Source organism: Pristiophorus japonicus, chromosome 3 (assembly GCF_044704955.1).
Source record: "Pristiophorus japonicus isolate sPriJap1 chromosome 3, sPriJap1.hap1, whole genome shotgun sequence".
Taxonomy (NCBI): Eukaryota; Metazoa; Chordata; class Chondrichthyes; family Pristiophoridae; genus Pristiophorus; species Pristiophorus japonicus.
The window spans coordinates 262,353,101-262,366,141 of record NC_091979.1 but is presented as its reverse complement, the minus strand read 5'-3'; the positions used below and the strand labels follow the sequence as shown (position 1 = coordinate 262,366,141).

At 41.8% G+C, this 13,041-nt stretch overlaps 1 protein-coding gene across 5 annotated transcripts in view; it reads left to right on the top strand.

Moving 5' to 3' along the window:
- Positions 1 to 13,041, top strand: part of tdrd1 (tudor domain containing 1) — a 190,515-nt gene that overhangs the window by 159,717 nt on the left and 17,757 nt on the right. For all 5 annotated transcript variants that reach the window (XM_070876594.1, XM_070876597.1, XM_070876598.1 and 2 more), the window contains 2 exons: positions 3,327 to 3,494; positions 11,202 to 11,420. In XM_070876594.1, the coding sequence (XP_070732695.1) occupies positions 3,327 to 3,494; positions 11,202 to 11,420 (387 nt within the window). The remainder of the gene's footprint in view (positions 1 to 3,326; positions 3,495 to 11,201; positions 11,421 to 13,041) is intronic.

The window sequence follows — 13,041 nt, the reverse complement described above, 5'->3', positions numbered from 1 at the left end:
TCCTTTTTTTAAAAAGTGGTGTTACATTAGCTACCTTCCAATCCATAGGAACTGATCCAGAGTCGATGGACTGTTGGAAAATGATCAGCAATGCATCCACTATTTCTAAGGCCACTTACTTAAGTACTCTGGGATGCAGACTATAAGGCCCCAGGGATTTATCGGCCTTCAATACCATCAATTTCCCTAACACAATTTCTCGCCTAATAAGGATATCCTTCAGTTCCTCCTTCTCACTAGACCCTCGGTCCCCGAGTACTTCCAGAAGGTTATGTGTGTCTTCCTTCGTGAAGACAGAACCAAAGTATTTGTTCAATTGGTCTGCCATTTCTTTGTTCCCCATTATAAATTCACCTGAATCTGACTGCAAGGGACCTACATTTGTCTTCACATATCTAGCGAAGCTTTTGGAGTCAGTTTTTATGTTCCCGGCAAGCTTCTTCTCGTACTCTATTTTCCCCCTCTTAATTAAACCCTTTGTCCTCTGCTGAATTCTAAATTTCTCCCAGTCCTCAGGTTTGTTGCTTTTTCTGGCCAATTTGTATGCCTCTTCCTTGGATTTAACACTATCCTTAATTTCCCTTGTTAGCCACGGTTGAGCCACCTTTCCCGTTTTATTTTTACTCCAGACAGGGATGTACAATTGCTGAAGTTCATCCATGTGATCTTTAAATGTTTGCCATTGCCTATCTACCGTCAACACTTTAAGTATCATTTGCCAGTCTATTCTAGCCAATTCACGCCTCAAACCATCGAAGTTACCTTTCCTTAGGTTCAGGACCCAAGTTTCTGAATTAACTCTGTCACTCTCCATCTTAGAGTTCTACCATGTTATGGTCACTCTTCCCCAAGGGGCCTCGCACAACAAAATTACTAATTAGTTCTTTCTCATTACACATCACCCAGTCTAGGATGGCCAGCTCCCTAGTTGGTTTCTCGACGTATTGGTTTAGAAAACCATCCCTAATACATTCCAGGAAATCCTCCTCCACCGCATTGCTACCAGTTTGGTTAGCCCACTCAATATGTAGATTAAAGTCACCCATGATAACTGCTGTCCCTTTATTGCATGCATCCCTAATTTCTTGTTTGATGCTGTCCCCAATGGTCTGTACACAACTCCCACTAGTGTTTTGTGCCACTTGGTATTCCGTAGCTCCACCCATACCGATTCCACATCATCCAAGCTAATGTCCTTTCTTACTATTGCATTAATTTCCTCTTTAACCAGCAATGCCACCCTGCCTCCTTTTCCTTTCTGTCTATCCTTCCTAAATGTTGAATACCCCTGGATGTTGAGTTCCCAGCCTTGGTCACCATGGAGCCATGTCTCGGTGATGCCAATTACATCATACCCGTTAACTGCTATCTGCACAGTTAATTTGTCCACCTTATTCCGAATACTCCTTGCATTGAGGCACAGAGCCTTCAGGCTAGTCTTTCTAACACACTTTGTCCCTTTAGAATTTTGGTGTAATGTGGCCCTTTTTGCTTTTTGCCTTGGGTTTCTCTGCCCTCCACTTTAACTTTTCTTCTTTCTATCTTTTGCTTCTGCCCCCATTCTACTTCCCTTTGTCTCCCTGCCTAGGTTCCCATCCCCCTGCAATATTAGTTTAACTCCTCCCCAACAGCACTAGCAAACACTCCCTCTAGGACATTGGTTCCGGTCCTGCCCAGGTGCAGACTGTCCGGTTTGTACTGGTCCCACCTCCCCCAGAACCGACTGGTTCCAATGTCCCAGGAATTTGAATCCCTCCCTTGTGCACCACTTCTCAAGCCACGTATTCATCTGAGCTATCCTGCGATTCCTACTCTGACTAGTGCGCGGCACTGGTAGCAATCCTGAGATTACTACTTTTGAGGTCCTACTTTTGAATTTAGTTCCTTGCTCCCGAAATTCGTCTCGTAGGACTTCATCCCGTTTTTATCTATATCGTTGGTACCTGTATCCACCACGACAACTGGCTGTTCACCCTCCCTTTTCAGAATGCCCTTTTCAGAATATCGTAGCAGCCCTGCTAGCAGCGGTAAGTATGAAGACCTGCAAAAAGGTAAGTTTAAAGTTTTTGTATTTTTTAATTCTTTTTCAGCTATTTGATAGATAAGTGTCTTGTAAATGTTTTGCGAATTTTTTTTTTGTTTTATCCAATTTATTTTTTGTTGTTTTTTTCGCCCTCCCAAAGCCTCTCGCAGCGGTATCCGCCTCGGACTAAAGTTGGCGAGGATCGTGGTTTACGCCGTGAATCCTCATACAATGCCGATTTTTACCGCTGCGCAAATTAAATGTTGAATTTCTGGCCCGATAGCGAAACAATAATGGTAATTTTGGTGAAAAAAATACCGTTTTCACCGAATTTCTAGCCCCAAGAATGTTGCAGTGCAGAAATAGATAATTTAGCCCATCAATTCTGTGCCAATATTCCACTCTGCATGAGCCATTTTACTTCCATTCTCCCGCTCGCTTCAATGTTCCTTATTTTTATATATAGGTACTAGAAAAAAGTTAGGTTGGTTCCTTCTGGATGGTATTCTGTGGCCTCTGCTTAGAAATGTGTTCAAGGAGGTTGAATGAAGACAGGATGAAGCTACGCTGGATTCTCCTCTTGGATTTATTGTCACACCTCATTCATGAAGGATAGCCTGGTGCTTGAGGTACTGGATGGCTGTCAGCAACTGGGCTCCAGTGCGAATCGGTATCGACAGGACAGAATGGAGAAAATTCAACATAAAGCATCATTTGTTTGGGATTATTATAAGTACCTGAATATACTCTCTTGTGCCACAGTAACTGCTGTGGTATCCAAATATAATGTTGAGATTAAGTATTTGCAGCAATTTTGCTTTGATAAGTGTGCCTTGCTACTAGGATGAATATTTAATTCCAGAAATCCATACAAAGACAAAGATTTACACACATTACTGAATTCAGTCAGCTTCAATATGGAAACAACTAATATTCTTTTGCAATTCAGTTTCATACAATAGTCACTGTTGTATCTTTACTATGTAATGCCAGAATAGGCAACTTATGGTAATATAGGGTGTCGAGATGACAGCCACGAGCTAAATGCAGCATAAAACCTTGTCAATCTGGCCAAATCGAAGCGCAGACAATTCAGGCTGTTTTGTCGTTATTGAATTTTGTACGCTTGGACATTTGGAAATGGCCATTCTAAGAACTGTTAATGGTCATGAAATTAAAAAGCTTTGACGGTGTTGCTTTACATAGTCTACATGTAAAATTTCAAGTACAAGATAAACTGATACTTCAATTGCAGTTCTGTGTGTTCTTGTATATTAATTCCTGAACCACTAATATCTTTTAGGTGATAACAGCTGGCATCGTGCAATTGTACTGAATTGTTCTGAATCTGAATTGAAGGTTATCTGTGCGGATTATGGAATTGTGGAAACTGTATCACTTGAAAGTGTTAAGTGTATTAAACCAGAACTTTTGGAGCTTCCATTTCAAGTTGCCAAGTTTGCACTTTCAGGTAATAGCTTTTATATATTAGATTACAAATGCATGTTTCCTTGCTGCATTTAATAAACTTATTAGCAAGTAATTGGTCTCATTTAGAGGAATAGATTTTTTCAATTTTTTTTAAATATCTCTAATACTGTATACCTCTGCATCAGGGCAAATCTGAGGTAAAATTCTGTACATCCTGGGAGCAGTTAAAGGGGAAAGTAAAACTAGAAGTTTAACCCAGTGTTGTCCAATCGAAATCGCTGACTAGCCTCCAGGTACGGCCATTCTGTTTTATCCACATGCACTAATGTTAATAGAAAACACCTTGCATACACACACACAATAAATATACTTCACGTGTATATTTACTAAACAAACATTTAACACCATCCAGTAACCAAGGAAGTAAAACACTCAACAATCAAAAAATACTTGCACATTCTGCTTTTCGTCTTATTATTTTACCAAAAACACTCAAAAGGTCAAAGTAGATGTGCATACACTGTGCATATGAGTATTGAGTTTGCATGCTCAACAACATTGTATATTACTCATGTTTTATTTACTAGTCTGAAATGTGATGGGTTATGTGGTTAGTTGCTAACTTGTTGGACAACACTTGCTCAGTTGATTTCAAAATGGAGTCCCAGGAAGTCTGAGGTAATCCGATTTCTGTCCACGTCACAAGCAGTATCAAGAATTCTGTCTTCTATGATTTTTTTTTCTTGTTGATATTCTAGTTATTTCTGTTGCTGTATGCTACTAAAACCGTTTTTTTCCAATGATAGCCTTATTTTCCTTTTGAGCAGCTAACATTGTTTTTTGCAAGTTGGAACAAGTATCTACGTCAATATTTGCAGGGGTCCACTAAGCATATTGACGTTTGCAGGTCTTCTGTCACATAGAAAATCTTAAAAAACACTGGTTCAACTTAATCAATGATCCAAAAACAGTTTATGGTAAATTTGGAAGAACATAAACTTTTTTCTTTGGTTCAACTAAGATTGTCAAATTCTGCACTTGCTAGAGCCACAGGAAATCTTTTTACAACACAGAATCACAAGAAAGGTCATGAGAAGAAAACATCATTGTACCCTACACTCATTTAGGAACCAACTGCATTTTGAACAACACTAATGTTTTTGACTCTACTACCCTGTCTAGTGCATTATTCAAAATATGTGACACTCATCTAAAAAAAATAAATTCCAATATTGAATTTTAGTTTTCAGTTTAAATTTTTGTACTCTGATCTATTTTCCTACCTTAACTTAAAGCAGTATTCTGGCTTTAGTTTATCTACACCATTAAATATTTTATATACATCAATGAGGTTCCTCTTTACTTCACCATTCAGGTGATGACTGGCAAGTCACTGATTTGAGGACAGGAACTCTGAATCCCTGTAAAAGAACTCATGTTATTTGGTGCCTGAGGAAAAAAAGCTATAAAGCACTTTCAGATGTGCTTCATCACTAGGTTGTTTATCTGGGATGCAGCGAGCAGATTATTGCAGAAGAAGAGGCACAGTTTACTTGCTGGTACAAATTACAAATCTAATTGATGCCCTTAATTTTTTACCTCTATTCCAGGGAACTTGCTTTGCAAGTTCCTGCCTGCAAATTTGATTTTAGATTCTTGACTTGCAAATCCTAATACTTGGCTGAAAAGGTAAGTGTGTTCGAATGTCAGAAGAAGTTAACAAATTGAATGGTGGATTGTATCTTCTTGCTTTATTCTGTGGCTGGCCATGATACACCAGGAAAATTTAGAACCCACTTCATAGGTCGGGTTCCCTACCCTCCTGCGTTTGGTGGGAGTTTACTGGAATGGACAATTGGTCTTCCATGCGCTGCTGCTGGCTATTTGGGAGCAGCGGTCTTTGTATGCGCAGTTTGTGCATGCACAGCACCCTGACTGTCATGGCTTGCAACCAAACTGGGTGGTTTAAGTTCTGCTGATGTGTCCTCCCACCCGCCGCTGTTATTCAGAACGCACTACTTCACTCCTGGTTGTGAGGATGGGTGGCATTGAGGCCAGCAAAACTTGTATGGAAACTCATCCTGAGAGAGCAACTGGAGGAGGGAGAGAGGGAAAGACAAACTGGGGGAGGAGAGAGAGAGAGAAACAAACTGGGGGAGGGAGAGAAATGCACAAACTGGGGAGGGAGGTGAGACAGTAACACAAACTGGAGCGAGGGCACGTTCATGTTTGCCTGTGATGTGCACCTCACCTCCCAAGCTGGGCTTCAGTGGTGGGGTTTGGTTTTGGTTTTATTTACTATTTTTATAACTTGCTGTGTATTGTAAAAAGTCACAAAATTATATGAAAACTTTAGTTAGAAGTAAATACAATAACATTTGCAAATGACACGTGATCAAATGTCAGGATTAAGCATCACATGAGCGGTGTCAGGTGATCGAATGCCACATGATCAAATATCACCATCAAATCTCCAGGATTATGTCAAACCAGAGTTGACACACTATTCTTAAGCCATTATGCCAAAGCTCCTCAGAAGGCTATCTGAAAAACAATGATCTATGCGTATGCTTTCACTAGGCATTATTGTCTTGGTTTAGCCACTGAGTGGCACTGCTCTGCTTGAAATTAGCTTGAAAGGTTCTAGAGAACCTAGTAGAATTCTAGAGAATCCTACCTACAACTTTGGTATGCCCCAATTTGTATGTGCAGGAAAGAGGATCTCTATTGTCAGAATCTTCCATGTACAGCGTACCCTGCTGCCCCACAACCCACCCCCTCCATTTCCTTTCTGAGCTGGTGTGGCTTTTAGTTACTTCACAGCATTATCTTGTGTTTCAGTGCACTTGTTACTTCAGCTTTGATGCTGCAGCCTCAGGGTAACAGCTAAGAATGAGCTGGTATCGAGCAGGGGAGGATCATCTACTCACGGAGTGAAAAATTGTTAAAGGGAAGGTGTCCTCGGGCAACTTTTTTCCTCAGTAGAAAGCTAGTAATTGGGTATTAAGTGGAAGTTGAACTTTTTTAAAGAATGAGCATGATTATAGAGATGATATGTAAAATGACCATACAAAATAATGAAAAATCCTTTTTGGTTTAAATTTTATACAGTAAATCTAGTTGTCTGCTTTGTAATTTTTAAGAATCCCGTTATTTGCTAACCCTGTGTTATGCCCTTTTAAAAGGAAACAATGTAACTACATGAAGGCTTTCATATATCATGTATAAGGAACATATGGGCTAGACTTTCCACTTCACATCGCCCATCTATGGCCCAAAACGGACCTTTATCGTCCATTTTGAGCAAAAAGTGGAAACTAGGCCCAAAATATCGGTGGAAAAACAGGTGCCTTAGTTTCCACTTTGATTGCCGAGAAGATTGCCGAAATTATAGCCCACACAAGGCCCATCCCAAGTTTCAGCACCTAGCATGCACTTCGCTGGGCCGATGCAAGGCCCAAAAGAGTGCTGAGAAATAGTTGCTTTTTCTGGGTCTAAGAGAAGGATAATGGGCACTGTGGATGCCATTTTGACTTCAGAGGAAGGGTGGAGGATTAGTTGTGAGTTATTTAGAGAGTTAATTTAAAGATAATTGTACTCAGAATATTGGAATATTGGAACAGGGAATAAAGAGGTATTATCCAGTTATTTTTGGAAAAAAGCTTTTATATATTTTGTAAATAGCTTTTACATAGGCCCCAACAATATCAGTAAATAACTATCAAACTGATTGGTGTACAGTGCAGAGTACAGTGATTAGATATTGTGAGATTATTAAAATTAGACATCTGCCATATCTATCAGCACGCTGCACACTGCTGCATTTGACAGGTGACTGAAGCTCTTTACGCTCGTGGAGGGACTTAATAAGCTTCACAATGACCAGGGAGGCACAGACCGAGAGAACTTTGTGTTTCTCGAGAATAGCAGACTTCCCCAAGGTGCAGGGAGCAATAGACTGTATGCACATTGTCCTTAAAGAACGCGGAGGTCTTTTGTAACTGAAAGGGGTTCCACTCACTAAATGTGGACACTCAGATGTTGATTTACAGTTAGGATTAATCAAAAGTTTCATTTGCGTGGGGTTTCCTTGTTTTGCCTGCACTGGCCTATCATCGGAATTTATGCTTAGTTTAAATATAAAGTTTAGTGTAAGTAAAGTACTTGTATAGTAAAAGAATAAACAAATATGGATTAACAACTGTATAGTTGATAACTAATGTAACTGAGAAGACGCACACAATTTATTGAATGAAATAAACTTTTTTTATTAACAAATATAAAAAAAACCTTTTATAAACTTTTTAACTGTACCCTCCCTCCAACCCCCACCCCCCGCACCAACACACCCTTCCCTCAAATCCGCAAAATCTTAACAATTAACAAAACATGAACAATTGAACATTCAACGAATAAACTTTTGGAAACACTCCCTCCTCCCTACCTGCGGCCACATTTCCCGCCAGGTCCAGTCTCACCCCGTGTTCATACCCCACCCACCCGTTTTGGTCTCTGCAGACCGACACCAAGATGTCGTGCAGAGTGGGACGGCAAGACTTCCTGCCGTGGTGGAGGTGACGGAGCGATAGCCTGAAGCTCCACTTCCGAGTCAGGAGGAATTGTGTCCTCTGTACTCGCTTGCATGCTTGGGGTCTCGCTATGGGCAGACACGACACCTTGGGGTGCAGCGCCATGTCCAGCAGTAACGCATCTATCTCCCTTGCAGTCTGTGCTTGCTCGGAAGACCAGTTGGAGAAGTTCGTGCAGAACTCGCTCCAGGTTGCTGAGAACTGGTTCCAGTTTGCAGAGAATCTCGCGAAACCCTGGATAAGGTCGCGACTAATTGCGACCATCTCCCTGCACAGGGATAATAAGCTCTCAGTCTGGCCCTCCATGGTAGGTGATTGCTCACCCCGGTGACCAGACCTCCGTGGGGTCGGCGTTTGCAAAATTACGCACCTTGGCGTTGCCACCTGCACACTGCTTGGTCCCGGTGCATCATCCATCTCAATAGACATGGCCGCAGGTTGCCCCCCCGCCTCACAAAAAAAAATCTGATCTTCTTCCTCCTCCTCCTCTTGCTCCAGCTCAAATTGTGACTTGAGTAGTAACATCCTCCTCCTCCGTCTCTTCCTCCTGCGAGCTGTTGGAAGGGTCGGTATTTGCGGATGTCTCCGCTAAATCAACGGACACTTGACCTTAGAAAGATGATTGAAATTTCTAAACAACTTATAACAATACATATCAATATGTATCAATGTTTCAATATCAATATTTCAATAACCCAAAACATTGCAATACTTTTCAAAACCCCATATACACAAGGGTTCACCAGGGCTAACATCGCCTCATTTGTAGATCAAGAGTCCATCAAAATTATTGAATTATAATTGCATAACATTATATGGGTAACTACATATTTTTAGTATGTATTTAGTAATGTTTGACACATTGCACAGTTCCCATTACTCACGAGACTCGAGGGTGGGCCCGGCCACACCACGGGTCGTGACCGAACGGCTTTCAGGCCCCACCGAGGCCACTGCAAGCTCCTCGTATGGAGTTAGCACTTGCACCATAGTGGAGCCGCCGCCCGTCCTCCTTTGCTCCACACTGTTGATAGTTATCTTCTTCTGTAAATTAGAAGATAACATTGCACGGCATAAGCTAATAGACTTGACAATAAACATTTAAGACTGACAGATTTAAATGTTCAATTATTAATTAACATTGCAGTGCATACGAATAATTTTTCAGACTATAAGATTCAACTTAGTGTTGGGGTGAATAAATTTATTTATAATTTATTTATTTAATATTACAAATAAATGACATTGAGGATTCTAATTAAAATTTATAAACATCTAGTAAATAATACATATGTATGATTTTAAATATGACTGATATGATTTTGAATATAGAATATAATATGCAACTTACTCTGGCTGCTGCCAGCAGGCTGTTCCATCTCTTGCGGCACTGGTCAGCAGTCCACACTTCATTAGATGCCGATGTTACAACATCGGTAATCTCGACCCATATTCTGCGATATGCACGGGGTGGAGGTTTTCCATGCCCACCCCGTGTCAAGTCCTCTCGCCTAGTAATTACTACATTTACAAGGGCCTTCTCGCTAAAGGCTTTGGCCCTTCTCCTTTCACTCTCTCTTTTCCTTTCTCCCTGCTTCGACATTGTTTTAAGATACTAGATTTGTCAGATATGTCAGAATTGTAAGATTTCTCAGTTTCTATCCACAGAGCAAACGCACAATCCCCTCTCTCCCGCTCTCTCTGACCCTCCCTGTGCTTCTGAGCATGTGCGATGACCCTTGACCTCCAAATGCGGCAAAAAAACAACCCACACATGCGCACAATAGCGTTGCTAGGGAAGCTTTTTTTTTTAAAAAGACTTCCGTTTGACTTCCGTTTTCTTTGGGCGATCGTGTGATCGCCGAAAAATCAGATCGCCCATTTGACATCACTGGGGTAAGGCCGAGTGGAAAATCGCAAAAAAAAAAAATGGACGAGGTTCCGGCGATCATCACGGCTGAGACGACCCACATCGCTGGTATATGGCCCATTATTTTGGGCCTTAGCCACCTAGTGAAAAGTCTAGCCCATAAGGTTCTGCCTGAAGAGGTCGTTGATTGAATAGGTGATGTAAGCTACAGTGTATTAAGTATATTGTATTTGTTCTTGGGCTGTAGGTGATACTGGTAAGACTATATTTATTGCCCATTCTCAGTTTTCTTGTGAAGGTTGTGGTGGGCTGCTCTAGTCCTTGTGCTGATGGTGTTCTCACAATTCCATTGGGGAGGGAATTCCAGGATTTGACCCAATAACGATTACGAGACGCCAATCTTAAGTCATGATGGTATGTGGCTTGGAGGAGAACTTGGAGGCAGTGGTGCTCCTATGACATTGCTGCTCTTGTTCTTGATGGAGGTTGTGGTGCTGTACAGTAAGCTTGGCAAATTGCTGTAAGCTATTTTGTAGTATGTACTGCAGCCACAATGCATCAGTACTGATGCAGCGTCAAAAATCCGGAGTTTCGGAACCTGGAATGCTCCAGACTCCAGGATGATAGATGGCAGGGTCATCCGGAATCCGTAAAATGTTCCGGAATCCGGACACTGCCGACCTCTGGGGCCCCGCCGTTGCTCTCCCCGGCCTTGCCTTGCTATCGCTTGCCCCACTGTCCTTACTGCGGGGCCCCCGCCCGGACACCACGTTGGCGGGGGCCATCTCTCCTCGGCGGGACACCCACCGCCACCCCCCCTTTCTGACTTTCCGAAATCCGGAAATACCTGAACCTGGGCTCGGGTGTTTCCAGATTCGTGACGTCAAAAGACGATCGAAAGTCCGGAAAAGCCCAGAATCCGGAATGGCCTCAGCCTCAAGAGTTCCAGGTTCTCGACGCTGCACCTGTAGTAGAGGGCTGGATTTTGAATTCAGTAGCAGGGACGTCAATCAAGTGGACAGGACCCAAAGATGAGTAATCATTCCCTCTATGCTTTCTCTCCAATTTCTCTTCCCCCACATGCAAATGATGGTACAAAACTAGTTATTTTTTCTTTTGCCAGATTCACAACTTGTAAAGAAATAACTTGGGGATGGAGCGGAGTCGGGGCGTGTATATGATTGTGGCTCCGACATACAGAAAATTAACTAAATGTGGAGTAGTTATTTTTATTGTATAATCACTATTTTATACATGTTTCAATCAGTGTTGTCTTAAATATATTTAGATGTTGAGCCAGCATTTGATGAATGGACTCCTGCAGCCAGCAACTTACTCAAAACTCTCCTGCTTGATAAAAATTTTCTGGCAACAATCGGAGAGTTTGATGGAAATATCCGCACTGTCGATTTGATCGGACATATTGAAGGTGCTGCTATTAAAATATCTGATAAATTGGTATTGGAAGGTCTAGCTAAATGCTCAGATCAGAAAGCAGCTAAAAAAGGTAATTATTCACACTTTTGGGAACTGAATTACTCTTGTGGTACAGGCGTCCAAATGTTTAAAAATAATTGATTCAGGTGTAGTGTAATGCTACTCCAATATGGCTTTGAATAACAGAATAAGTGAGTTCCTTCCCATTTATTACATTCACAGAGAGTTCCTGATCTCAGTAGTGATGTCAGGAACGATACTGAGGAAAAAGCAAATTGTTGTTCTACAAATAGAGAAAATAGGTAGGTGAGTTATAGTGGGCTACTACGAGCAGAGAACTAGGAGCAGTTTTCTAACTCAACTTTTGGCCTTTGTAATCATAGAATCTTACAGCATAGAAGAAGGCAATTCAGCCCGTCATTCCTGTGTCGGTTCTTTGAAAGAGCAGTCCAATTTAGTCCCACACCCCAACTTTTTCCCCTTCTCTCTGCAAATTAGACCTCTTCAGGTACATGTGCCTTTTGAAAGTTCCTATGGAATCTGCTTCCACCACTCTTTCAGGAAGTGCATTCCAGATCTTAACAATCCTCTGTGAAAAAAATTCTCATTTCCCCTCTAGTTCTTTTGCCAATTATTTTAAATCTGTGCCCTCTGGTTACTGACCCACTTGCCTGAGGAATCATTTTCTCCCTACTTGCTCTATCAAAACCCCATATAATGTTGAATACCTCCTTTATGAGAACAATTCTAGATTCTCCAATCTCTCTACATAACTGAAGTCCCTCATAAGAACATAAGAATTAGGAACAGGAGTAGGCCATCTAGCCGCTCGAGCCTGCTCCGCCATTCAATAAGATCATGGCTGATCTGGTTGTGGACTCAGCTCCACTTACCCGCCCTCTCCCCGTAACCCTTAATTCCCTTATTGGTTAAAAATCTATCTATCTGTGACTTGAATACATTCAATGAGCTAGCCTCAACTGCTTCCTTGGGCAGAGAATTCCACAGATTCACAACCCTCTGGGAGAAGAAATTCTTTCTCAACTCGGTTTTAAATTGGCTCCTCCGTATTTTGAGGCTGTGCCCCCTAGTTCTAGTCTCCCCACCAGTGGAAACAACCTCTCTGCCTCTATCTTGTCTATCCCTTTCATGATTTTAAATGTTTCTATAAGATCACCCCTCATCCTTCTGAACTCCAACGAGTAAAGACCCAGTCTACTCAATCTATCATCATAAGGTAACCCCCTCATTTCTGGAATCAGCCTAGTGAATCATCTCTGTACCCCTTCCAAAGCTAGTATATCCTTAAGTAAGGTGACCAAAACTGCACGCAGTACTCCAGGTGCGGCCTTACCAATACCTTATACAGTTGCAGCAAGACCTCCCTGCTTTTGTACTCCATCCCTCTCGCAATGAAAGCCAACATTCCATTTGCCTTCCTGATTACCTGCTGCACCTGCACACTAACCTTTTGGGATTCATGCACAAGGACCCCCAGGTCCCTCTGCATCACAGCATGTTGTAATTTCTCCCCATTCAAATAATATTCCCTTTTACTTTTTTTTTCCGCCAAGGTGGATGACCTCACACTTTCCGACATTGTATTCCATCTGCTAAACCTTAGCCCATTCGCTTAACCTATCCAAATCTCCTTGCAGCCTCTCTGAGTCCGCTACACAACCCGCTTTCCC